The sequence below is a fragment of the Lotus japonicus genome, chromosome 2 (assembly GCF_012489685.1).
Source record: "Lotus japonicus ecotype B-129 chromosome 2, LjGifu_v1.2".
NCBI classification, from domain to species: Eukaryota; Viridiplantae; Streptophyta; class Magnoliopsida; order Fabales; family Fabaceae; genus Lotus; species Lotus japonicus.
The window spans coordinates 67,379,178-67,405,205 of record NC_080042.1 but is presented as its reverse complement, the minus strand read 5'-3'; the positions used below and the strand labels follow the sequence as shown (position 1 = coordinate 67,405,205).

Genomic DNA, 26,028 nt, shown 5'->3' with positions numbered 1-26,028 from the left:
GAAGAATGACAAGTTTTTTGAGGAACGATGATATTGTGCCCTACCTTGGAATCTGTTGAGAAGGTTAATGATTTTATCCTTGAATTACTTCCAGGTGATACAAAGGAGTACTTAAGCTCCGATAGCACTTGCAAATCTGATGAGGACACCGAACTAGAGTAAGAGTGGTTTACTACTGAGTTCTTAAATGATATTACATGCTCAAGAATACCGAATCACAAAATACCATTGAAGGTAGATGCTCCGATAATGCTTTTAAGAAATATAGATCATGCAGTCGGTTTATGCAATGGGACGCGACTAATTGTATTTGATCTTGGAACAAATGTTATACGTGCCGGTGTAATAACAGAAACCAACGGATGAAATTTTCATTCCAAGAATGGACATAAATAAATGATGTCAATTTCCGATCAGTATGTGCTTTGCAATGACTATAAATAAAAGTCAATGTTAGTCATTGTCTCACGTTGGCCTATACCTTACATGCCCAATCTTCACACATGGTCAATTTTATGTAGCTCTCTCAAGGGTAAGGTAAAGAAAGTGACTCAAATTATTAGTCCTGGATAAAGAAGGAAAAGTGACAAACAAAATGAAAAACGTAGTTTACAAAAAAGTGTTTGACAATATATGAGATTTGTAGTTGTTTTTAAAATTTATTAATCCAATTGTTAATTTTGAGCTAAATTATCAATTAGAAATTAGTTATACTCAATTTTTTTACCATTTGTTGCCTAATTTTTAGACTTGCATTAATTAAAAGATTATTAGATTTGAACCTTTTGTAAATTGATTTTTTAATGAATAAAAAAAAACGAAACCTTTGCTTATTAAAATTTAAAAAAAAAATCATCAACATCGTATCTGCTGCAACTTATTGTTTGACAAAAAACTACATAGGCGGACATAAATTGACAGAATTTGTACTATAAGAACGTTACTCATTTTCCTTACCATCACACATTCTTTTCATCTCATTTGAACACATACATCATGAATTCTCGCTTCAGCCATCTTGGCCAAATCAATCTGTCAACGCATGAGTGATCTTTTATTGTGAGAGTCCTTAAGGTTTGGTATTCTGAAGATGACGATGAAAGGCTCCATCATATGTCCTATAATTTGTTGTTGATAGATTCAAATATTTGTATCCATAGAGTCTGATACTATTATTAATAATTCAATATATTTTATTTTCCTTCATGATCAGGCAATGATTGAAACCTAATTGATTTATAGGGTCAAAAAATTCAAGAGGCTAGGAATGACATTGCAAATCGTTTTGAAGATATTATCACTGAAGGTTTAGTCTATTACGAACTTCGGCAATAAAAACTCATATGAGCGAAGCGGAGTAGTGGTAACGAAAATCAATGAAATTGAGATCGAATCTCATGGTTAATTATAAGCCGAAAAAATAGCTTATTTCAATTTTAAAATAAATAAACGTGTAAACTACTACACAAGCAGTTAAGTTATTCTTTGTTTTCGAAGGATAAAAATTAATGTGTGTTATTCGATGAATTTATCGACGAGTTGAACGCATTTCCAAGTACTAGCGATATCGAACATGTTGTTGTTGGAAAAAGTGATAGTTAATCAAGACACATTTACATTTTTTGGTCAACGTACTAAATCAACTTTTATTTATAATAACACATATATTTTATCTTTATAACACCCGACCATACAAAAAATCTTTAGTGAATATCAGCCAACTGCTGGGTTAAAATGCACCAAAGTTATGTTTAATCCTGCCATTCCAGAAGCGGTGTCTTTCATATGAATGTCTATTATAATTCATCTTCCTTGATTTATTTAATCTGCATAACACATATTCTATAGTTTACAAAAGACCTTAAAATCACACTGCCGACAAATTGTACTTAAATCACCATACTTTACAACATCAACTTGGCCAAGATTAACCTCTTTTTTTTTTTGACAAAAAACTCAATATTTTTTTAGATTTAATTTAACATATTAGGATTATTCAGTGCAACCAAGACAAAATAAAACAATTTTGACAAAATACATAAAATTTACAAAATAATTAAAGAATAAACTACACAATTGTTTAAAAAAGCAATGAAACTTACATATAATTTTCAATTCCCCCGTGCAAGGCACGGGTCATATACTAGTAAATTATAAAAGGGGATTTGGCTAATAATTAGTAGTTAATTTGAAAACAATTTGACTTAATTAATTAATGTTGTGATTATTACTTTATCTTTTTTGACAGTGATTATTACTTTATCTTAAAAAAAGTGATTTATATGAAAATATCAAAGCACCAATTCATGCCTCTATATAGGCTTAAACCTCATATTAGTCCCTGTCTTTGTGTCGCCGTCTGAACTAGATCCCTGATCGGAAAAATTTGTGGAATCAATCCCTATCTTTCAAAAACGTATGGAGTCAGTCCTCGCCGGAGCTCTGGGCTCCGGCGAGTGATGAGGTAGCATGCTGACTGTGTTAATGTGGCTTACGTGGATTTTTTAAAAAATAAAAAAAATTAATTATTAATTAAAAATATATAAAAAATCCAAATATAATTTAAAAATAAGTATTAATTACAACAACTTAATCCTTAATTTAAAAAACAAAACAAAAAACCTATTACAAAACCTTAATTATGGTACATCTTCATCATACAACTCCAGAATTCCAGAATACCTATCATCTTCTTCCTCCAAGAAGGAAAAAATTCCAGAAATTCTTGTTAGTATCCATACAAAATGCAACATCTCTAGACCATTTACTTCACGCAAACAAGGAATTTTGGCCCAGCAAGATACACAGCAAATAATGAACCTCTCAAAGATTAATTCATTTACCACATAGGAATCCCAGGAAATTTGGCCGAGCAAGATACACAGCAATTAATGCTTTCAGAACCCAACCGAACAGGAAACTACAGCAAGCACAGTACCTGGCAAGCAAGGACGACCATCAACACCAATTGAAGAGGGATTTCAACCAAGAAACCCCAAATCCCTTTCCATATAATCTCCCCTTTAATTTCAACCTAGAAACCCCAAATCCAAAACCCTAACCCAGAATCCAGAAACCCCAAACCCAAATTTCTGCTTCATCTGCTTCAATCTGAGAGAGGAAAATGAATGGCTTCGGAGGTCTCTGGTGTTGGTGCGAGGTCGAAGAAACCATGGAAGATGAAACTCAGATCCAAACTCTCTTCTCCTTCTTCTCAGATCAAAACTCAGATCCATAACGAATAAACCATTGTGAATCTCGTTCTATGTTCCTCTCTCACCCTCTTCTCCTTCTCCTTCTCTCATAAACTTTGACTCAAACCCAAAATTTCGGATCCGAACCCAGATTTTCAGAACCGAACTCAAGCTTCTTTTCCTTGGGTTGTTTCTTTCTTTCTTCTCCCCTTTCTGGTGTTGGATTAGGGTTGGGGTTTCGATTGGTGGTGGGGTTGAGGTTAAGGGTGGGGAGTGGGAGGTTTGGGTTTCGGTTAGGGTGAGGGTTGGGGGTTTGGTGGAGGGTGAGGGTTGGGGGTTCGGTTGAGGGTGGGGGTGGGTTTGTATGGTGGGAGAGGGAGGAAGATGAGAAGATGGAGAAAGTCTCTTTTTTGAAAAGAATTGATGAAGATTGTAGAAGATGATGATGAAGAGGGTAGAGAGTTTGTTTTTCTGAAAAGTTTTTTTGTGATTTTTATTTTTTAATTAATAAGTTTGATTTAATTAAGCCTTTAATTAATTAAGTTGGGGTAATTTGCATTTTTAATTTTCTAATATGTAATTTTATTTTTATATTTTAAATCCACGTAAGCCTCATTAGCACAATCAGCAAGCCATGTCATCACTCGCCGGAGCTCTGGGCTCCGGCGAGGACTGGCTCCATACGTTTTTGAAAGATAGGGATTGATTCCACAAATTTTTCCGATCAGGGACCTGGTTCAGACGGCGACACAAAGACAGGGACTAATATGAGGTTTAAGCCCTCTATATAATAACCACGGCAGCACCAAACCAATTGAGCAAACATGAAGCTGAAGCGGCTTCCCCCGATTCTTATTCCCGACGAAGTGATCGGAGAAATATTGTTGTGGCTTCCTGTAAAATCCATTGTGCGGTTCATGTGTGTCTGCAAGTCATGGAAGCTCCTCATCTCCGATCCCGAATTTGTGAAATCACACCTTCATCGATCTTCATCTACCATCGCATACACACGATTGCTGTTCGATTTGTTCAATTCCCACCCCGAAGAAGAAACAAATGTAGCATTGCCTTACACTGTCTCTTTGTTATTCTCATCTCAAAACCAAAAGAGACATGAACTCTATCCAATAGAGAATGGGTATCAGTTGATTGGAGTCTGTAACGGCTTAGCTTCTCTCATGAAAGTCGATTGTTGCTTTGCAAACAAAATACCATTCACTGCTCGACTCCGTTTCTGGAACCCAGCTAGGAGGTTATCGTCTCAACTCTCACCACCTTTGTATTTGTTACAATCTACTTATAGTTTTGGTTTTGGATATGATTGTTTCAATGACACCTATAAGGTGGTGGTCGTCAATCGTAAAGGGTGCCAAGTCAAAGTTTATGACATGAGTGGTACTTGTTGGAGAACTATTCAGTCTTTTCCTGCTCCGTCACTTGAGTCACTCACATCAGTGGAAAATGGAGTTTATTTGAGGGGCACCGGCGGCACACTTAACTGGATAGTAACAAACACCAACGTGCCCTTCATTGTTTCGCTTCATTTGGGGACGGAAGAGTATTCACAATTTTCATTGTCGGATTCTCAACACAATCCAGATCTCCTCCTTCTTGGGGTTTTCAAGGATTGCTTGTGCATTTTGCATAATGAAGGACCACGAACTAGTTAATGTCAGACCACGAACTAGTTCTCTATAACCAGAGATATAATACATCCAAATTTTGGAGAGTTCGTAATTATCATTTCATCTATAGTTGGAATGCTTGTCAGGTTGAAAGCTTGGTCTCACCTTGTTGAAATTAAGGATAATACAATTTACCTTTTCTTTTGTGTTGGCTTTTAATATTTTTCTTGTTATATTTTATTAGGATATTTGGTTTAGTATAAATAGAGGTGAGTGTACCTCTATTAGTTAGTTTTGGGAGAATTAGGATTTGGTGGCTGGTTATTGAAAACCAGGTGTAGTTCTTCTCAAAGAACAATTGTTCTTCTCAAATAAAACTATTTCTCAGTCTCTATGCAGAATACAGTTGAATCTGTCACAATTTTCTTCTGTTTTTTGTGTTCTCTCCTTATCTTTGAATACCAGTTTTATCAGTGTGTGTAAATCACTACAAACTTACTTTGAATCGATTTATGGATTACTTGCAGACAACCATAAATGATCCATTTATACTCTATAGTGGTGTTTGCGAATAAACAGGATCTGGTATGTCTTTCTCACTTTTTTTCCTTGTGTTCTTTCAGCTGCATTACCTGACTTCAGGGTTATCACTGAAGATTACATAGTCAAAGCATGTAATTGGTTGACATATTGACATTGTTTACTGAATTTGTTAAGAGGAGTGTGGGAAGCTCTGCTATTTTTAGCTTCTATAGGATGTGATCATACATATAACGTAGTAATGTTTGGTTTTTACTTTACTCCATTTATTGAAACAATTAAAATCATGTCAAATTAGTTAGAAGGTCTCTATCTTATATCTTCTTGTATTTGGTAGAAACTTTTCATAGTTGTACCTTGCAACTTGGTATGATTAATCTGTTGAGATGGTATCTAAGCCTCCTTTGAATAAATGGTCAGAAAGTTCGATCTATGCTGTCCCTACTTTTCACAATTAAATTTCAGCATGAGTTAAAAGGAGCCTGTGCTTTTTGCACGCTCCAAGCCCAAAATGCTTTTGATAAGAGACCATGTTAGAGATATTAACTATACATCCATTCAGCCCTGAGGATCACCTTTTGGTCTTTTATGATACATCCATTCTCCTTAGTAGATACCAAAATGCTTTTGATAAGAGACCATGTTAGAGATATGAACTATACATCCATTCAGCCTTGAGGATCACCTTTTGGTCTTTTATACATCCATTCTCCTTAGTAGAACACCAATTCATATCCTTAACGGAAGGTTGAGACAAATTCTCTGCCATTCAAATATGACCAGCACCTCTAGTTTATCTCGTATAATTGTGTAAGATTCCTAGATCTCATATTGGATGATTTTTGTGGGGTTATTTGAGTGGACATCCTTGTAGGAGTTGTAGCAAATTATACAACACTTTCTCATACATACCAATTGCAGGCTTGTGTTTATGCGGGCTCAGTCATGGAGTATCAAACCTAGACAAATTGAAATGAACACCTGGATTTGTTTTGCTTTGTGCTCCTAGTCATAATTGTTAATATTTTCTACTTTTGTAGAGAAGGGCAATGACGCCACTGGAAGTATGCGAAGGACTAGTTCTCTTTGATCTAAAGAATAGAAAATGGAACATACAAGGAGCTTGTGCACTTGAGGGAGATGCCGTTTATGAGGGCTTGGACTGTTGTCTTCAGAAGGAGAGTTTGGCTAGATTCATTCAAGAATGTTGTAGAAAAGTAATCATTTTTTCTAGGTTGCATAAGGTTACGTCCAAAGCTGAAGTATATAGATGCTTTGAGTTCCAGATGCTAGATTTTCACTGTATATAAGTTTGATCATGGCAATTTTACACTACTTTTGAGACAAACAAATTTCTTAGTTTCATTTTTTTTTTAAATACTCTGAAATTAAGCTCTTCTCATTCGAGTTTTTGAATTTTGGGGATGATGATGGAATAATGAGGATGAATATGAGGAAGAAGATGGGGATGGATATGATGAGTTTCTGGGTGATATGGATGGGGATGAATATCATGAGTGTTTGGGGTTATGTTTGAATTTTATTTTTGTTTTATTTATTTACAGATGTTTCATCCGGTGGTGCAATTATAAAATCCACGTCAGCAATTTCTATTTGAAATTGGATGACAAGTTGACGGGGGTTCGGATTTTCACAAATTAGAACTTGAGGGTCCAAAATTGTTTGTTTTAAACATGAGGGAGTCAAATCACACAACTGTGATAAATTGAGGATCAAAAGTGCAATTAAGTCATTTCAATTCCATTTTTCGATGTGCATCTTCATATGTATATTGAGGACTTATCCATTGTTTGGTGGTTACATTGTATTGTATAAGCTTATACATCAATCTCCTCTTATATATCAAATTCAAAATGATGGATTATTTAATTCACCCTATAGATGATGGATAAGTCATGATAAGAGTGCAATGTATAAACTACTTGAATATATTTAATCAACCGCCACCACAATCACCCTCCACCACTACCACCACCGCCGCCGCCGCCACCACTGTCGCTGCAACCACAACCACCCTCCACCACCACTATCGCCGCCACCACCACTACCACTACCACCACCACTGCCCCCACCACCACCACTATCGCCGCCGCAGCCACCACCACGCTCTAGTCATCGTTATCATCACTACTACCACTACCGCCACCACTGCCACCATCGCTGATATCTTCATACCACCACTGCCCCCGCCCCCACCCTTCAACACCGCCACCACCAACACCACCCTCCACCACCGCCGCCACCACCACCCTCCACCACTGCCACCATCGCCACTACTACCACCACCAACGTCCCCACCACCATCCATCACTACTGCCACCATCATCACCTTCCAATACCACCACTACCACACCATCAGTGTCGCCACCAAATTATACAGTGTATGACCAAACGTTGTATAGTATTAAAATTTTATCAGACCTTATTCTATCATGTCTAATAAAATCAGGTATTATACTATCAGGTCTTATATTATACAACGTACCAAACAAGCTCTTAAGTGTTTATTAGAACTTAAGAGAGGGGAGGGAAAATTTGGGAGTGGGGAGGGAAAAATTTCAGGTGCGGTGGTTAATGGTGGCCGCGGGATTGATGGTCACGATGGCACGCCGAAAATAATGGTGAGAAGAAAAGGTGGTGGGTTCGAAATGTGATGAACAAGAACAAAAGTGTAAAAATGTGAAGAAGTAAATTTGATTAAAGAAGTTTTTTAGGGACTAAAATATATGTTAAAATTCTATGTGGATCACCTACATGAACTGATTATTGATAAAAAAAATGTCAAATAAACATTATAGCGTCAGATTGATCATTTTTTTTCTACAAAGGAAAGAAAAAAAAAAAAACACCCTAGCTAACACCTTTCATTGTAGCCAGCAAAGCAAGAACTAGAGGAGGAGGATCCTCCTAGGACAGATGAACATGTTGCTGGGCATGATCAAGGTTTGTGAGCTTGTCTCTCACAACATTACAACATCTAATATGATAAAGAGAAACCTCATAATCTAAGTGACAGAGTTGCATAACAACAGTTACCTCCACATTATACTCTAGGACTGGAACCAAGCCTTTACCAGCTGTATTCATAATATCCACCACACCCAGACAATCTGACTTACAAATCACCTTGCGGAAGCCCCACTTCCAACAAAACTGGAGTCCTTTCTTCATAATAATAATCTCAACAAGGAAAACATCTCCAGGACCCAACTTCGAGGCCAAGCCAAAACACAAGGCACCATTATTGTCCCTCAAAAAGCCACATGTAGTAGCCTTATTCGAGGAAAACAAACAACTCCCATCCATGTTGAGCTTGACCCAAGAAGAGGGAGGAGAAGTCCAATTCCAAACCACCCTAGAAGAATCATTTTAAATGAAACATTTTTTTAGAGATAATTTTTTTCAATAACAATTTTAAATTTAAATGTGTAAGACATTGACAAAAAATTTACTAACTTGAAATTCTCATCAAACTTTTAAAAATGTAGGTGGAAAATATATATTATTAATAATTTTATCATTCATTATACATTATTTTTTTTTTATTTTACTTCAGAAACATTCATTATACATTATTGATTTATAATTTGAAAATTTAAAATCTTACAAAGTTAGTAAAGTAAAAAGATATGGTTGAGAAACCATTGCATAAGAATGCAACATTTGCTAAAAAAAAATTGTTATGAAAGGATTTTTTTTACGGTAAACTGAATTATTATTGATAATCAAGCGAAATATCAACAGAGAGAACACCTTCATTGCGGAAGGATATTCCTCTAAACCAACAAAACAATAATTTGAAAGAACAAATTTGGCTAAAAAGTCTGCAGCCATGTTGCTATCACAATTCACATGAACCAAACTAAAACTATTAAAATTCTAAACTAAACCAAAGCAATCAAACAAAACAGAAGCAAGGTAAGAAACTGTGTAGCTCTATTCTTCCAAGCAGACACAACCAGCAAGTTGTCAATCTCCACCACAACGTTGAAAAAACCAAGCTCAAGGCACAGTTGGAGCCTCCACCGCAATGCAAGTCCTTCCGCCATCATCACCGTCCGCACCCCTGGCCATATCAAGGCAGCCGAAGCTACTATTAGAATTAGGGAGACCTAACTCAACCCAAAAGCAAGTTCAAGAGTTGAGGGTTGCTCTATCATTTATAAGCACTTGTTTGGTCATATCTCTAGTCAATGTGCGACTCTAACACACTCCCTCATGCTCAGGGTTAGACACCTGGAGCGTGGAATGAACATCAACAGGTGACCCAAATATGAGATGTCTCCACAGCGAATGGATCTAGGATAGGCTCTGATACCATATTAGAATTAGGAATGCCTAACTCAACCCAAAAGCTAGCTCAAGAGTTGAGGGTTGCTCTACCCTTTATAAGCACTTGGTTGGCCACATCTCTAGCCAATGTGAGACTCTAACACACACCTTCACGCCCAGGGTTGGATATCTGGAGTGTGGAATTAACATCAACGGGTGGCCCAAATATGGGGGGTTTCCACAACAAATGGATTTAGGATTGACTCTGATACCATATTAGAATTAGGGAGGCCTAACTCAACCCAAAAGCTAGTTCAAGAGTTGAGGGTTACTCTACCATTTATAAGCACTTGTTTGACTATATCTCTAGTCAATGTGGGACTCTAACCGCTACCACATGACCACGAAAGTTCCGAGCCACCATTGCAAATCCCATCATCGTACCTAAAGGGTCTGCCACATCCACAATAACCTTGATGATCCCTTGTGCTGGAGGCCTCTACCTTCGACGTACAGGTCGTTCTTGCGCTCCCTGGACCCTGCAACAAGCTGCTCTGCTCTAATAGCCTCCAATGACAAGGATGCTGCCCGACCCCAGACCAGAGTCTCTGTGATCCGCCGTCCCTCGAAGCACCATTGGTTACGCCTCTCCCAAATTGCCCACATTAATGTAAGCACAGTTTAAATAACCCAATCATCATCCACCTTCAAAATCCGATACAACCATTGAATCACTGAAAATTCTGGTGGAGCATGCCTAAAATTCAGGGACAAACTAGAGCCAAACCAGATAGGAACCACCGCTCCACAAAAGAACAACGCATGGGCCACCGTCTCTTCTGCCTCCCCACAAACTGGGCATACAGTATGCACATCAATTCCCCAGGTTCCTAGGACAACCCGCATAGGAAGAACACCATGAGAGACTCGCCAAGCGAGCTCCTTACGGAGGGAGCACCTTTGCCTTCCATAAGTCATAATCCTATTATTAATTATTAATAATTGTAAATGTCTAGTTAAAAAAATTGTAAAAATCAATATAAACAATTTAATTAATGGGGTGAGATTTACTTTTTGTTAAAATAATTTGTGGTGAGGGATATCACTACCGTATCCCGGATCAGATTAGTCACGTGAGACACCTTTTCTCGTAGAGACTAGTGGCCAAAGGAAACAAATAAAAAAAAATAAAGTGAGTTTATTTTAGAGGATGTAATGAAAATATCAAAAACCTAGTACATGCGGCTGCGAGCATGAAACTCAGCCTAAACCACCACCAAACATGGAGTGCCTACCTGCGATTCTTATCCCCGACGAAGTCATCCGAGAAATATTGTTGTTCCTTCCTGTAAAATCCATAGTGCGGTTCATGTCTGTCTGCAAATCATGGAAGCTCATCGTCTCCGATCCCCGATTTGTGAAACTCCACCTTCATCGATCTTCAGCTAACACCGCACACTTTGCACACACCCGATTGCTCTTCGATTTGATCAATTCCCACATCGACAAACCCTTTGATCAAACAGATTGCTCTGCCTCTGTGTCATTCTCATCACAACACCAAAAGGGTCATGATCTCTACCCAATAGAAAATGGGTATGAGTTGATTGGAGTCTGCAATGGCTTGGCTTCTGTCATGAAATTGGATTATTCCTTTGCGAAGAATTTGCAATGCAGTGTTGTTCGGGTCCGGTTGTGGAACCCGGCTCGGAGGTTATCGTCTCAAGTCTCACCACCTTTGTATTTGTTAGAACCTAATTATTATACTTTTGGGTTTGGATATGATTGTTTGAATGACACTTATAAGACAGTGGCTGTGAATCGTAAAGAGCGCGTCGTGAGAGTTTACGACATGGGTGGTACTTGTTGGAGAATGATTCAATCTTTTCCTGCTCCGGCGATTGAGTTAGTGTCATTGCAAAATGGAGTTTATGTGAGGGGCTCACTTAACTGGATAGTAACAAACACCGATGTGCCCATTATTGTTTCGCTTGATTTGGGGAGGGAAGAGTATTCACAATTCTCATTGCCTGATTCTCTACACAATGAAGAGCTCTTCCGTTTTCCAATTCTTGGGGTTTTGAAGGATTGCTTGTGCATTTTGCACAATGAAGGCAGGACGAGGTTTCTGGTTTGGCAAATGAATGACGTTGGAGCTTGGATTCAGCTCTTCAACTTTGAAAGGACTACTTTATTGAATCCTTTTGGATTTGTCTTGTCTCAGAATGACGAGATCTTGTTAATGTCACGCCACGAAGTAGTTCTATATAACCAGAGATATAATACTTTCGAATTTTGTAATGTTTGTAATCATCATTCCATTTATAGTTGGAATGCTGATAATCAGGTTGAAAGCTTGGTCTTACCTGGTTGAAACTAAGGATAATAGTCATAATACTATTAACCTTTCCTTCTGTCATAGAATATAAAAAGAAATTTTACAGTATCGTGATCATAATGTATATTCTTATTATTATATTTTATTAGGTTATTTGGTTTAGTATAAATAGAGGTGAGTGTATCTCTATTAGTCTGTTTTTGGGAGAATTGGGGTTTGGTAGCTGGTTATTGAAAACCAGGTGTAATTCTTCTCAAGAACAATTGTTCTTCTCGTAAGAAAACTATTTCTTAGTTTCTATACAGAATGCAGTTGAATCTGTCACAATTTTCTTCTCTGTTTTTTGTGTTCTCTCCTTAACTTTGAATACCAGTTTTATCAGTGTGTGTATATTACTACAAACTAACTTTGAAATCGATTTATGGATTACTTGCAGACAATCATAAATGATCTATTTATGCTCTATAGTGTCATATTGGTGTTTGCCAATAAACAGGATCTGGTATGTCTTCCTTACTTTTTTTTCCCTTGTGTTCTTTCAGCTGCATTACCTGACTTCATGGTTATTACTGACTGAAGATTGCATAGTCAAAGCATGTTATTGGTTGACATAGTGACATAGTTTACTGAATTTGTTAAGAGGAGCGTGGGAAGTTCTGCTATTTTTAGCTTGTTTAGGATGTAATCATACATATTAATGTTTGGTTTTTACATTACTCCGTTTATTGAAACAATTAAAATCATATCAAATTAGTTAGAAGGTCTCTGAATTGTTAATACTTCTATCTTGTATTTTCTTGTATTAGGTAGAAACTTTTCATAGTTGTACCTTGCAACTAGGGATGGTTAATCTGTTGAGATGGTATCAAAGCCTCTTTTGAATAAGTGGTCAGAAAGTTCGATCTATGCTGTCCCCACTTTTCACAATTAAATTTCAGCATGAGTCAAAAGGTGCCTGTGCTTTTTGCACTCTCTTAGCCCAAAATGCTTGTGATAAGAGACCATGTTAGAGATATTAACTATACATCCATTCAGCCCTAAGGATCACCTTTTGCTCTTTTATGATACATCCATTCTCCTTAACGGAAGGTTTAGACAAGTTCTCTGCCATTCAAATATGACCAGCACCTCTAGTTTATCTCGTATAATTGTGTAAGATTCGTAGATCTCATATTGGATGATTTTTATGGGGCTATTTGAGTGGACATCCTTGTAGGAGTTGTAGCAAATTATACAACACTTTCCCATACATACCAGTTGCAGGCTTGTGTTTATGCTGGCTCAGTCATGGAGTATCAAACCTAGACAAACTGAAATGAACACCTAGATTTGTTTTGCTTTATGCTCCTAGTCATAATTGTTAATATTTTCTTCTTTTGTAGAGAGGGGCAATGACTCCCATGGAAGTCTGCGAAGGACTAGTTCTATTTTATCTAAAGAATAGAAAATGGTACATACAAGGAGCTTGTGCACTTGAGGGAGACTATGTTTATGAGGGCTTGGACTGTTGTCCTCAGAAGGAGAGTTTGGCTAGATTCATTCAAGAATGCTGTAGAAAAGTAATCATATTTTTTAGGTTGCGTTAGGTTACGTCAAAAGCTGAAGTATATAGATGCTTTGTGTTGCAAATGCTAGATTTACACTGTATATAAGTTTGAGCATGGCGATTTTACACTACTTTTGAGACAAACAAATTGTGTTGGCAGTATGAACTGCCCGATTACGTGTTTGACCTATATAGTTGTTGGTGGATACTTGATTTCTGGTTCCTTTTCGCTCGGCTTTTCATCCCATCCTTCTCTCCCTCGCTCCCACTGAGATCGTGATCCTCTCGATGTTTCACTTGACAACGTAATATGACTTGAGAAGATCTTAATCCTTCGCATTGTGGGTACTTTGTCGTAAAAATGTATGACCGTGACCAAGCATTGAGCTCAATACCTGTGTGTTACCTATATGATTGTAGCTGTATCCAAAATACGTAATTTTTGTTTGTGCGGGCCTGATTTTGTTGTAATACATGTCAGCAAGTTTGTCACGGATTCAATCATATGAGCATTTCTGCATGCAGAAAAAAACATTGTTGATTTTGGGCTGAACCTGTTATTGGAGATGCTAAAGAAGTTTCAGGTGTGGCCTTTGTCATTTTTTAGAGCTGTTACCTTACCATTAACCTGCAAGAGTTCCTTTCTATTCTTAGTTTTTCTTGTTGCTCATACTTTCTCTAGTTTGGGCAGTATTTCTTCTACTCATTGATACCAATGTAGCTGTTAGCACTCACTTTGAGGCCAAAAGTGAATGAACTCTTCTTCTAAATTGGGACGGAAGTCAGTTTACATTGCACTTAACTTGCTATCCAAACACTTAATTCTATGTTGAATGTACTTTGGCCTCATGACCCAAAAAATTATGTGTTTTCCAATTAAAAGTAGCTTTTATCGATTCCAAGCATGGCTGGCCTGGGGTCTTTGAATTCTTGAATGCATTCCTTGATATTCATAGCTGAAGTTTTGTGACTTCTGGAAGTTCTCTGCAATTAAAATTCGTGACAACTGCTGGTTACTTTAGTTGCTTATAATCACCACTTGATTATTTGACCGTACAATGTAGCATGATGTATTGCAATTGCAATTTATTATATTTATACAGTATTCCATCCCGGGGTTAGTTAATTGTTCCCTCTGTTCTGCAGGATAACAAAGATCTATATGCTGAAGATGCTGCAGCACAGAGAGCGAGAGTGACAAAGAATACTTTCTTTCCAGGTCTTATTGCCCCAAGCAGAGTTGCGAGATGAAATGTTGGACTCATAGATAGATGTAGGCGCATGGGAGTTACTTCCAAGGATATTTGAGAATTGATGCAGCAATTTCCGCTTTGAAGTTTAGTTCTTCCAATAATATTTCATTTTGGGACTGGTTTGGCATAGGTTCCTGATTTATGTGGTTTGGCTGGTTGCTGATTACTTCCTTGTCAACCTAGTGACTGTAGATTAGTTTCAGCTGCAGATTTAGAATGATATCAGTCATTTGATGTTGTGTTTCATCAGGGCAGCGTTTCATAGAATCACAAGAAGGATGACTCAGATTAAACAGTTGAAAACCCGAAGAGAAAACAAACATTGCTGTTGCTCTGTGCAGTGGCAGCGGTAGTGACATGGACTCTCCATTTAATAGCTGGAGTTTCCATACCCGACCCGAGATAACCGCCAAGTACGAGATTCTTTAGCGGGTCGGGTCGGTTGCGTTCGCTGGCGTGTGCCGCGGACGACACCTCTCCGACGGCTTGACGGTGCCGCTGAAGGAGGTTCATGACTGCCGGTCGGCTTCCCGGGAAATTGAGGCGCTGCGGGTCCTTCAGGGCTCTGAAATGTCGTCTTCATGCACGAGTTCTTCTGGTGCGAGGACGAGGACGCTGTGCTCGTTCTCGAATTTCTGAGGACCGAATTCACCGCTGTGATCAAGGAAGCTGCTGCCGGTGATGGCGGCAGTGGTGCTGGGGACTCGCAGCCGGGGAGATTAAGAGCTGGATGATGCAAGTGCTTAGTGGGGTCCACTCGTGCCACCGGAACATGATCGCGCACAGGGACTTGAAGCCTGGGAATTTGCTGATTTCCGATGATGGGATGCTCAAGTTGGCAGATTTTGGACAGGTTTTTCCGAAAAGTTTTTATCTTGATTTTTTTTTATTCGAATTTTAGATTTTCACCTTTTCTGAGTTCGTTTGGTTGCTTGATCGTTACGGTGAGTCACTTATTATTGTTATTATTTTTTTTAACTTGATCATGTGTTTTGATTTGGGTCAGTCGTGGATGGTTGCAATTTGTGAATTAGCTTCAACAGAGCTGCAATTTCAGTTCATTTTGCTTTTAAATCGGTAGTTTAGTTGATAGTTCTCTGCTCTCTCTCTCTCTCTCTCTCTGAGAAAAATGATAATGATTTAGATTAGGGAAAATGAGTATTGCATCTGGATAGCTCTTTTTTTATAAATTGATGATTGATGCATTCTGATGAGGTTTTTTACCCTTCTTTTTCTGATCTAATGAATGTTTAATTTGGCTACTTTTTGCAGGCAAGGATACTTATGGATACTGGATTTGATGCTACTGTGGAGAACCCACCACCACCATATGGATTCGATGCTTCGAATCTAGACAACTGGAACCAAACTGGATTTGGAAATCAAGAGGAGGGAACGGTGAGTCATGAGGAATATTTCAGAGTTTTAGATGAGATGAAAAATAAGAGCCACACATATGACAGGCAAGGATTCAAACATCCATGATGGTAACATCTCATGCCTTGCAACATGCACAACGAGTGACATAGATGATGATCTCTACATGGCTTTTTTTACCTACGAAGCAGAGGAGGGAGCAGGGAATGAACTCGGCTGTCTCACATCGTGTGTCGGAACTCAATGGTACAGGGCTCCTGAACTGCTTTACATATCCACAAACTACGGTTTGGAGGTTGATCTCTGGTCCGTGGGGTGCGTCTTCAAGGAGCTCTTGGCACTGAAGCCGTTGTTTTCTGGATCAACTGATATAGATCATCTGAGTAGAATTGTCAGTGTCTTGGGGGACCTCAATGAGGAAGCTTGGCCTGGTTGTTCCAAACTTCCTGATTATGCTGCAATCTCGTCGTTTATTAAAGGTGGATAGTGCTACCGGTCTTGAAGCAACCTTGCCTGACCGCACCTCCAATGAAGTTTCCCTCATCCAAAGACTGGTTTGCTATGATCCAGCTAAGAGAGCCATGGCAATGGAGTTGCTTCATGACAAGTGCTTCAGTGAAGAGCCTCTTCCTGTATCTTGGAGCTGCGGGTTCCTTTGGTTAGAAATAGACAAGAGCAGGATTCCCCTGGTTGGTTTCTACATGGTGACAGTGAAGTGGCACTGTGAATGTCACCACCACTGGTGCTGGTCCTCTGTACATTCCCCTTGAAGATATGATGCAATTTGAATTTTGTTTCATTATTAATACATAGGAAAAATTGAACTCAAGGAATATCATGTTCTTGGAACCAAATTCACCATTTGAGTTGTTTCATTGATACTGTATTTGGTAGAGATCAAATAAAATTGTGAAACAAAGAATAAAAATAAATTACTGAAAAGTATTGTAGAATGTGTTAAGATTCCTTGTTGATTTATTTAAAACTGTACCCGGTTAAATGATGGACGATACAATAGCATAGAGTATTTAACCAAATCAATCTTATTCCATATGATTGATATTTTACCCATTAGGGATTCAGTGGGTAGTGCTAAAGATAATTATTGTCATTAGTTTTTTTGGCTACTTGAGGAAAATTATTGACATTATCTTTAGGAAAAATATAAGAATCTTATTTTAATGTTCGTTAAAATCACAAATCCAATCACATCATTCCCTTTTATAGAGATTAATATGTCCAGAGTAATATGATTGATATAAGGACTCCGATAACATGATGAGCCCAGGTTAAAAAATGTCACCTACAGACACAGAAATATATTACATACAGTACGTTTTAACATTATGGAACAGATTTCCAGGTGAACATGTTTTCCTCTACATGGACACAAAATTAGAGAGACCATGAGTCTAAAACTGAAGATACTAGAATAGTGTACTAAGCCGCGAAGGTATACATCATCTCCACCACAACTTGCTATCTTATTTCACTAAGCCTCTTCATACTGTTGTTCCACTAAAACAATGCACAGTTTCTGCCTTGAGCTTCTCCTTGTACTATAATAAGTTGTACCAAGATAGAATGAACACAACCTGCTGCTCATAGCTGAAACTACGATTGCACAAAGCCACAAACTATGCAAAATTACAGCAATGAATTGAGATTCACAAGAAGCTCTACTCCTGGGGAAGAAGTGCAATCTCAATTTCCTGAAGTGATTTCCCTTTGGTTTCCACCACATTTCTTTTTACAAAAATGACAGCCATGATGCAAAAGGTAGCGAACATAGAGTAAAGCAGCTGTGGACCCAGTTTCTCCAGCAAACGCAAGAACAGTAATCCAACAAAGAAATTTATGACCTGTACAATAAAATCATGAAACCTAATGAGAAAAGGATTCCATAAATAATGAGATTTTCCCTTCTTCGAGGTCATTGTGAATAGTGCTGTTTCAAGAGTTGGCGAAGATTGCAGGAAATTTCAGCAGGCATCATTTTCTTAATTCAACCTTGGTAGAGTTGCACAATAATAAATCAAAACTGTAGAACATAACCTACCAAACTCATCTAGACTAAATGGTATGCAGCCGATAGCCCATATAGTTCACAATAAGACAACAGAAATTATAAATCAAAGAAGCAGAAGAAAATTACCCAATGAACTGACATACAGATTGCCATGGCTTTGGCTCTGATTCGACCAGGAAAGATTTCAGGTAGAAGGAGACCCGGAACTGGGCCAGCCCCGAGAGCAAATGTTAAGACAAACCTGCATGAAAGAATAATAAATCAAGTGTTCATATTCCGGAAGTGTATGCCTGACAGGCCACCGCATGCACCCCTAGCTCGAGGCGACTGTTCAGAGTGATAACTGTGTACCCTTCACAGATCCTGGCAATATGAACTAAGTAATTGAATGTTAAATTGTCAATTTATCGTCATTTCATCCTCAATTTCCATTTATACGGAAACATACACCAAGTTAGAGGCTGCCTCATACTTGATTTTTTCTGGTTCATTATAACTTCCAAAGGTTCTAATTACAGGCTGAGGACCTTGATTTTTCTGACAATGATACCAATATTAAATATCTTGCTGAGTTAAACACTGACAAATCTAGGAAGTTCTATTACAAGCATCCGCATATTATCTTGCCTTTACAACTAAGAAATGCATGTCACAATTTCCAGAAACATGAATTTAACTTGATTCATAATTCTCATTATAGGTGCATCCATCCACATTCATAGTTAAAGGATACTCACAGTAACATGCCACCAACAGAAAAGTACAGAGGCCCCATGTTTGATACAAGTGAACTTGCTCCTGTGGCTTGAAGGATCATTGATATTGCCTATACAGTTCAAAATAAAGCAAAATTGTAATTGAAAGCCAGGTTTGTCTTTTATAAAAAAATTAACACAACAAAAGGCATTTTCCCCACAACAGAAGGCCAGGCAGCCAGGCAAGCATGCTTCACTAGTTCAAATTCCAAAAAAAAGTGTCCTCTAAATTAACATATACACCCCCTTGAGTCCCATATTTTCATGTGCTGTGATAATCACCCGTAATGTGATGATATGCTACACTTGGAATAATAAGGGAAACAAAGAAATACTAGTAGAACATCAACTCATAATAATTTACCATGCCAAAGAAACTCCAAAAGAGTAGGACCTTCCTTCCAAGCTTATCCATCAAAACCATAGAAACGATAGATCCTGAGGAAAGAAGAAAAGAAGTCTAGCATTAGAGAATAGAATAACTCAATAAATTTGGATTTATAACCTGGGCACATGTATCCATACCTGCCAAATTAGCAATCCCTATACAGACGTTTGCAATGTCTGATGGCACTCCAGCACTTTTGAAAACAGTTGAAGAGAAATAAAACACAGCATTTATACCAGATAGCTGTTGTAAAGCAAATAGGGTTGATCCAATAAAAACAACTGCAAAATGAACTCGTGAATAAAAGATAACTTTTGGAAACCTAAAGAAACCAGCGACAAGATAACAACAATGACTGACACCCACAACTATCCTAGGGATAAAGCAGGAAAAATAAACACCTTTAGAATGGCGACCACGAAGTAATTCGGAGAGCTTCACAGTCTCAGTGTCATCTCCTCTATCTGCCCTGGATAGCTGAGATATTGCAAATTTTGCTTCGGATACACCCAAAACCCTCTCAAACTCAGCTTCTGCTTCAGAAGTTCTTCCTTGCTATATCACAACAGATAGGAATGATCAATGACTATGTAAAGGATGAGTAAGAGAGAGATGTAGGGAAGAGCACTCAATAGTAGAAGTAAGAATAAACTTTTTGGCCAAAAACAAGATTACGAGGGATATTATTGATAACAAGATCATTATTAACAATATCTTCACAAGTTCTTTTTGGCCACCCTCTACCTCTCTCCAAAGGACTAAATACCATGTTATCAACCCTTTTCACCGGTGCCCCTAAAGGTCCTCTTTGTACATGTCCATACCACCTTAAAGGTTAAATATGCAACACCATAAAATTAAGCATACTCATCCTCTAGCTTTTTATATTCTAGAGTGTTCTATTGTTTAATCAAGCTTTCAATTAGTTCTAAATGTGAATACAAAAAGAGGCAGCAGAAGAGGACATCTTGAACAAACATTTAGCATTATCTTACATAGAAATTTCAAGAGACTCAAACAAATACAGAAACAATGAGTTACAAAAAATAGTAACGAGAAAATATCGAAATGAAATAGTATAAGGTGTCAACCTTGTATAACCAATGCGGACTCTCTGCACAGAAGATCATAGCCACAATAAGTATAGCTGCCGGAATGGTAGATACCCAGAAACAAACCCGCCACCTGAGTTAAAAAAATTCAGGAAGTATTTATAGAAGATTGTGTGTAAACAGCATAAAATATGATTTTAAGATTTATATCATACCATCCAGAAATTTCTTTGGCAGGAATTCCAATAAATAAAGCTCCCATAAGACCAAGGCATGTTGCAATCTGGATGAAGGCCCCATATGTACCCCGCACAAAAGCAGGAGAAACCTGTCATTCAAGACAGTAATCAGGTGAATATAGCCAAGTAAATTTTCAGCCTAGTCAATGAGACAAAGGCAACCATTCACATACCTCTGTCACATACAGAGAGGCAACAGGAGGGCCAAGGCCCAGGCCAGTCCCAACAAATAGCCTTCCTACTAGCATGCCAAACAAGTTGTTTGTTGCTGCACTGCAAATGCAGAATTTTCCAATGGGAGAATTGGTCATAAGAACTTAGATTTGAAAAGATAAAGGTAAAAATTGTCACTCGATCAAAGTGAAATACATACAGGGGTCAGATGTTTCAGCAAAGCAACTTAAAAACATTGCAGTATAAATTATATAACAGTAAGGAAATCTAAGCCTTTCCCCTAAAAATAAAAACTAAGCCTTCTTACAGCACACCTTTCCCACCAGTAATTTAGAAATTAATTAAACTGGTGGTTTGCTCTACTGTTTTATTCCATTAGACCGGATATACTCAAAATATAAGAAAGAAGAAAAGCATATGTTCTTCACCCATCTTACTATGATAGGTGATGATGTTGTATCTTGGCTTCTAAAATGAAAATGACAACCAAAAGCTTACATTATTCATTAAAAAAATGCATAATAGTATTGATTACCCTCCCTTCAAAGCTGTGAGATGGGTTTTAAATTAAATCATAGCACACCAAACCCAAATGAGAGAGGGATGAAACCATAAACTGCAAAGATAATTTCCATTTATTACATGAAAAAGCAGAATGTTTCAAACAATATATATTGGTTCTGGAAGTATAACCTCATACAAGCACCAATTATCATTGGCACAGCACACAACTGGAAAGCCCTACGCCGCCCCACCGCATCAGCAATCCAGCCACTCAGTAGGCATCCGATCAAGGCACCACCAAGACATATGCTTACCACCAGACCTTCAAAAAAAACTCTAATTATTCTAAATTTATACTATGACATTAAATTAAGCACAGGCTTTTGGAATCTTCTGTCACCTTCTGCCAAGGTATTTCCCCTGAACCCAAGATCTGTAGAAATACTCTCAAGCGGTTCATTAACTACTCTGCATAGAACCCAAAAATTCTAAGGATCAAAATTGAAGTCTTTATTGGGTTCACAATTAAAGCAAAGGAATCAACAGAGGGCATGGAAAACGTGAAGCTATGAAATAACAAACCCGAGATGGTATCCAAATAGGAATGAAGAAATGGTCGCCACAAGAACATGCGGTAAAGAAAGCTTCCATGAAGGATTTGAGGTTCCCTTATCCAAGCCGTTGCCTAAAAGATCTAGCAGTCATATAAAACACATAGTTAGTAGTCACCGTGATTGAAGAGCTCATCAAAATATGCAGTACATCATTAACACAGGCCATCTTTTCAATTTTCAAGGATCATTTTCAGCACTGCAATCTATTACAAATTATCAGTAATCAATAGTAAAAGCAATTGCAACAGCATAGAAATGAAACTCAGATCTCTATGGATGTTAGATTATTTTCCATTTTAGTTGTATAATGAAATATTGAAAGGATTATATTGGAAAGATGGCAAGAGTTTCACAAGTAGGAATTTCCTGAGGGGGTATTTAGGTCAGATGCTCTATTTCACAACAAAGTGCTACCTGAGGAGGGTGAAATACCTGAGTTTTCTTCCACATCTTCCATGTTTGAGTATTCTCTTGAAGGAGTGCGTTTGTACATTGATGAATTTTCACGGTAATGCGCCCACAAGCCAATATTTGATCTGCCTGATTCCTGTATCAGCCTAGCTGAAAAGTTTCATTATGTTACACTTCTATATTGATGAAAACTTCAGCAAAGTGAACAAAGACACAGTTGAATAAAGTAACACATTGTGAGACACTAATAATCCAGTTCCTAGGAGGTCAATTAAAAAAAAACTGAACTCTCTTTCTCCGACAAAACAAGATATAACAGTTAATTGATATCAATTAAAGTGTTCAAACAGATTACAAGAATGAGCTGAAATCTTAATAATTTTCTGATCTCGTGCAGGGGAGCAAACTAGAATCTTAATAATTTTGTCCAATCCAAGCATGAAACTAAAAGAAGTTTCAATAGTAAGCAGATTACAAACGTTTCGCAAACTTAATTAGATTACTAACCGAAACCTACCATTTTGCAAATTCAATTTCATCAAACAGATTCAAAGTAACAGAACTTCTAAATCACAGTGTCATCAGTTTAAACCCCACTGATACACACAAAATCACCAACAACAAAAAATCACAGTAACACTAGAAATACTACGATTCCTCTGTAAATATATTTGCATACATCATATCCAGAATTCAGATACTCACACTTGACATAGCAAAGTGAATAGATTTTGATAATCTAAAACAGAAATAAAGATACTCTGTTTTTCTCAGGTAACAAAACAGAGCAGAATACATGAAAATTGTTTCAATAAACACGAAAATGCATCGAGATCAAAGCAAAATCGGTTGCAAAAATAGAAACAGAAACAGATGAAATTGAAAGCGAAATCTGAGCTGGAAAAAAATGGCGAAGTACGCACCAATCAACAGAGAGCGTCGATCACAAAGCTTTTATGTGTAAATCCTTCTCCGACTCAGTGTGAGGCTCAGATGACAGATCCTCCGTTTGGTTCAGAGAGAGAGAGAGAGAAACAGAGAGAACAGAGAAAAATGAAAATCTGAGGGAGTTTGGTTCGAATGGTGGAAGAGAAAGTGAAGCAAGTCGTGAAACGGAAGCGATGGTGCTATCGTGCGCCGGGGTTGCTGGTTTGTGAAGGAAAGGAATCTGAGTTGATTGATGGGGTTTTTGTTTTGAGGGGAAGAAAGATTAGAAAGGAACACGAAAGCGAAGGAGGGAGAAAGGGACCAATTTAGTTACTGAATTTTTGTAAGCTACACTGGATACAATTTTTACCCGGAAATATTCATATCTATAAATATCTATAAGACTTGAATGCTAACCAAAAAAGAATATATTAAGACTTGAACTCGAACTCGAACTCGATATAAGAAATCAAATGTATATCAGTTGAACTAATTATATTTGATAAAGATAGTTAATTTTTTAAACAAACTTACTTTATTCTCTAAATTTTTTTATATATCCGCCTAATTTAATATTACTTTTATCTCTTATCTCCTTTTTATCTATATCTCAAATCCAATATTTTTTCTCAAGGTGCCAATGAGATATTGAGGAGACCAGTAGAAACTCACTCGTAAGAATAAGTGCTAGAGGATCTCCTTAAAAATAGAAATTGAAAAATTAAAATTCAAATGTTTGATATTTTACTCACATCAAAATTTGAGTCATCACCTTTTATTTTGTCAAAAATATATGGAATTAAAACTCAAATGTTTGCTAAAGTGAGAAAAAAAAAGACTTATAACATGCGAGAAAACTCTATATATTATCCACAATACATAAATACATAAGAAAATTAAGAACAAACATGCACACTCAACTGAAACGATCAACTAAAACATGAGGTAAAAAAACCATCACCTTATTAGAGGTAAGAGTAAACTAAAGTTAGTAGTCTCAACTTGCATGTTGGCTTTCTCCACCTTTTTTCACTCTAGATAGGTTTGAATAAAAATATTTTTATTTTTTAGAATGAAGGAATAATATATTCGATGAATAAAAAAGATAGAGGGGTTGTGTAATGGACGGTGGGACACGATTCCATTCCATGTTGTAGAGGGCAGGATGGAGACAAGTGTCTCTTGTTGTTTTATGTGATGATGAGGTTTTAAATAAAGTGTCAGTCATGTTTGGTTAAAGGTGGGGACACCACCGAGACTCTTGGTCCAGATTTGTTTTTTTCTTTCAGAGCTTTCGCGAGCACACCCGTGCATTGTTTTTTGAGTAAACAGCCATTTTGGTCCCTGAATGTGTTCACTTATGACGGACTGGTCCTTATATTTTGGAAATGGTTATTTTTCATCCCTGAATGTGTTGCCGTCGGTCAAGTTCATCCTTGGTTGAGTTTTCCGTTAGTCCCTGAGACGGAAAAGTCCAAGTGTCACAATTTTTGCCACTTTGGCTTGACAACTCAGATCTTGTTATGTCACTTTAGTCAATTTAGTCCCCCTAAGAAAAAACAAAAACTCTGAGTTCATAAAAAATAAATATAAAAAAAGAAACTCAACATATCCATCATGTTCATCAATCTTCATCTTCTTCATCATCTTACCCAGAAAAAAGAAAACATATTCATATCCCAAACATCATCTTTTTCATGTTAATCTCTTTTCCAAACAAAACCCCAAATCTTAAAAAAACCCAACTGGTCAAGATACATGTGCAACAAACAAAGGTTTTAATTGCAGTGCTGACAACATGAGATCGAACCAGTAAACCCGCCTGCCCCATTTGATCACTACCAATTTCTAAGCAAATTGAGAAATGTAATAATGACTGAAAGAAAACAACATACTGAGATAAAACAACATGCTGAATTCAATTACAGTAGTAACGACACTTGTTGATCAAAGAGGATCCATTAGACCATAAGAACAATAGAGTAGTCACTAGTCAGTGCAAGTATCACTAGGTGGCAGATCAAAGTGAGGAGGTGGTATTCAAGCAATTCAAACAAATTAATATGAAAAACACAGGAAGAATAAGCACACAAGGTGAACAACACAGGAATGCAGAAAATAATTGAAACCGAAAAAGGACTCAAAAACCAAAGACCGATTTTGAAGTTAAAATTATGGAAATGAAGAATAAGAAACGATAGAGCAAGAAATGGAACAGAAAATTAGGGGAACAGAAAACCAGTACCTATGCACTTCCCAATCGATTTCCTCAACAAGCGTGGAATCAACAACAACCACCACCAAACACTCCTCAAAACCCCAATTTTCAACAACACATTCCTCAAAACCCCAATTTTCCATCACCCATTTCTCAAAACCCCAACTTCCAACGACCCAGTTCTCAAAACCCAACTTTCAGCCACCCCCGAGTCCCAATCGATGGAACAATCAAAACCAGTGGAACCCTCGGACTCAGGGGTCCCTAATCCGCAAAATGGAAACCCTAACCAAGCTCCGGTTCAAGTGCAAGCTCCTATTTGATTTGTATGGCCAAACGAAAGAAGAAAGAAGCATGGTGATAGTGGTGGTACTTCATAGAGGAAGAAAAAAGCATGGTGATGGTGTGGTGAAGATGATGAAGAGGAGGAAGATAAAGAAGATGAAGAAGAGGAAGAAGAAGCATAAGTGAGGGACGAGTTTGACCGTGTTTTTAGGAGGAAAAAAGAAAATGTGCCAAGTAGGATGCTAGCATGGAAAAAAATGTGCCAG

The 26,028-nt window shown here is 37.6% G+C and overlaps 3 protein-coding genes and 1 pseudogene across 5 annotated transcripts; 2 read left to right on the top strand and 2 right to left on the bottom strand.

The window, feature by feature from the left end:
- Positions 1 to 8,287: 8,287 nt before the first annotated feature.
- LOC130736905 (uncharacterized) lies at positions 8,288 to 10,318 on the bottom strand. Its single transcript, XM_057588677.1, has 2 exons — positions 10,125 to 10,318; positions 8,288 to 8,735 (listed from the first exon to the last, which is right to left on the bottom strand). The coding sequence occupies exons 1-2, from the start codon at positions 10,316 to 10,318 to the stop codon at positions 8,288 to 8,290; spliced, it is 642 nt and encodes a 213-aa protein (XP_057444660.1).
- A 616-nt stretch (positions 10,319 to 10,934) lies between these two features.
- LOC130736904 (F-box/kelch-repeat protein At3g23880-like) lies at positions 10,935 to 12,026 on the top strand. The gene has a single exon (XM_057588676.1). The coding sequence runs from the start codon at positions 10,935 to 10,937 to the stop codon at positions 12,024 to 12,026; it is 1,092 nt and encodes a 363-aa protein (XP_057444659.1).
- A 451-nt stretch (positions 12,027 to 12,477) lies between these two features.
- Positions 12,478 to 17,180, top strand: LOC130738986 (cyclin-dependent kinase F-1-like; annotated as a pseudogene).
- A 180-nt stretch (positions 17,181 to 17,360) lies between these two features.
- Positions 17,361 to 23,624, bottom strand: LOC130738985 (probable plastidic glucose transporter 2). Of its 3 annotated transcripts, XM_057591182.1 has the most exons (14): positions 23,256 to 23,623; positions 22,354 to 22,482; positions 21,890 to 22,001; positions 21,708 to 21,775; positions 21,497 to 21,629; positions 20,803 to 20,902; positions 20,606 to 20,718; positions 20,430 to 20,523; positions 19,740 to 19,893; positions 19,476 to 19,619; positions 19,315 to 19,388; positions 18,933 to 19,021; positions 18,322 to 18,436; positions 17,361 to 18,028 (listed from the first exon to the last, which is right to left on the bottom strand). In XM_057591182.1, the coding sequence occupies exons 2-14, from the start codon at positions 22,412 to 22,414 to the stop codon at positions 17,846 to 17,848; spliced, it is 1,440 nt and encodes a 479-aa protein (XP_057447165.1). In that variant the 5' UTR covers positions 22,415 to 22,482; positions 23,256 to 23,623; the 3' UTR covers positions 17,361 to 17,845. The 3 variants fall into 3 exon arrangements, with proteins under 3 accessions (XP_057447165.1, XP_057447163.1, XP_057447164.1); XM_057591180.1 differs by having other exon boundaries at positions 19,476 to 19,893; positions 23,256 to 23,624; XM_057591181.1 differs by having other exon boundaries at positions 19,476 to 19,893; positions 22,354 to 22,478; positions 23,256 to 23,624.
- Positions 23,625 to 26,028: the final 2,404 nt, after the last annotated feature.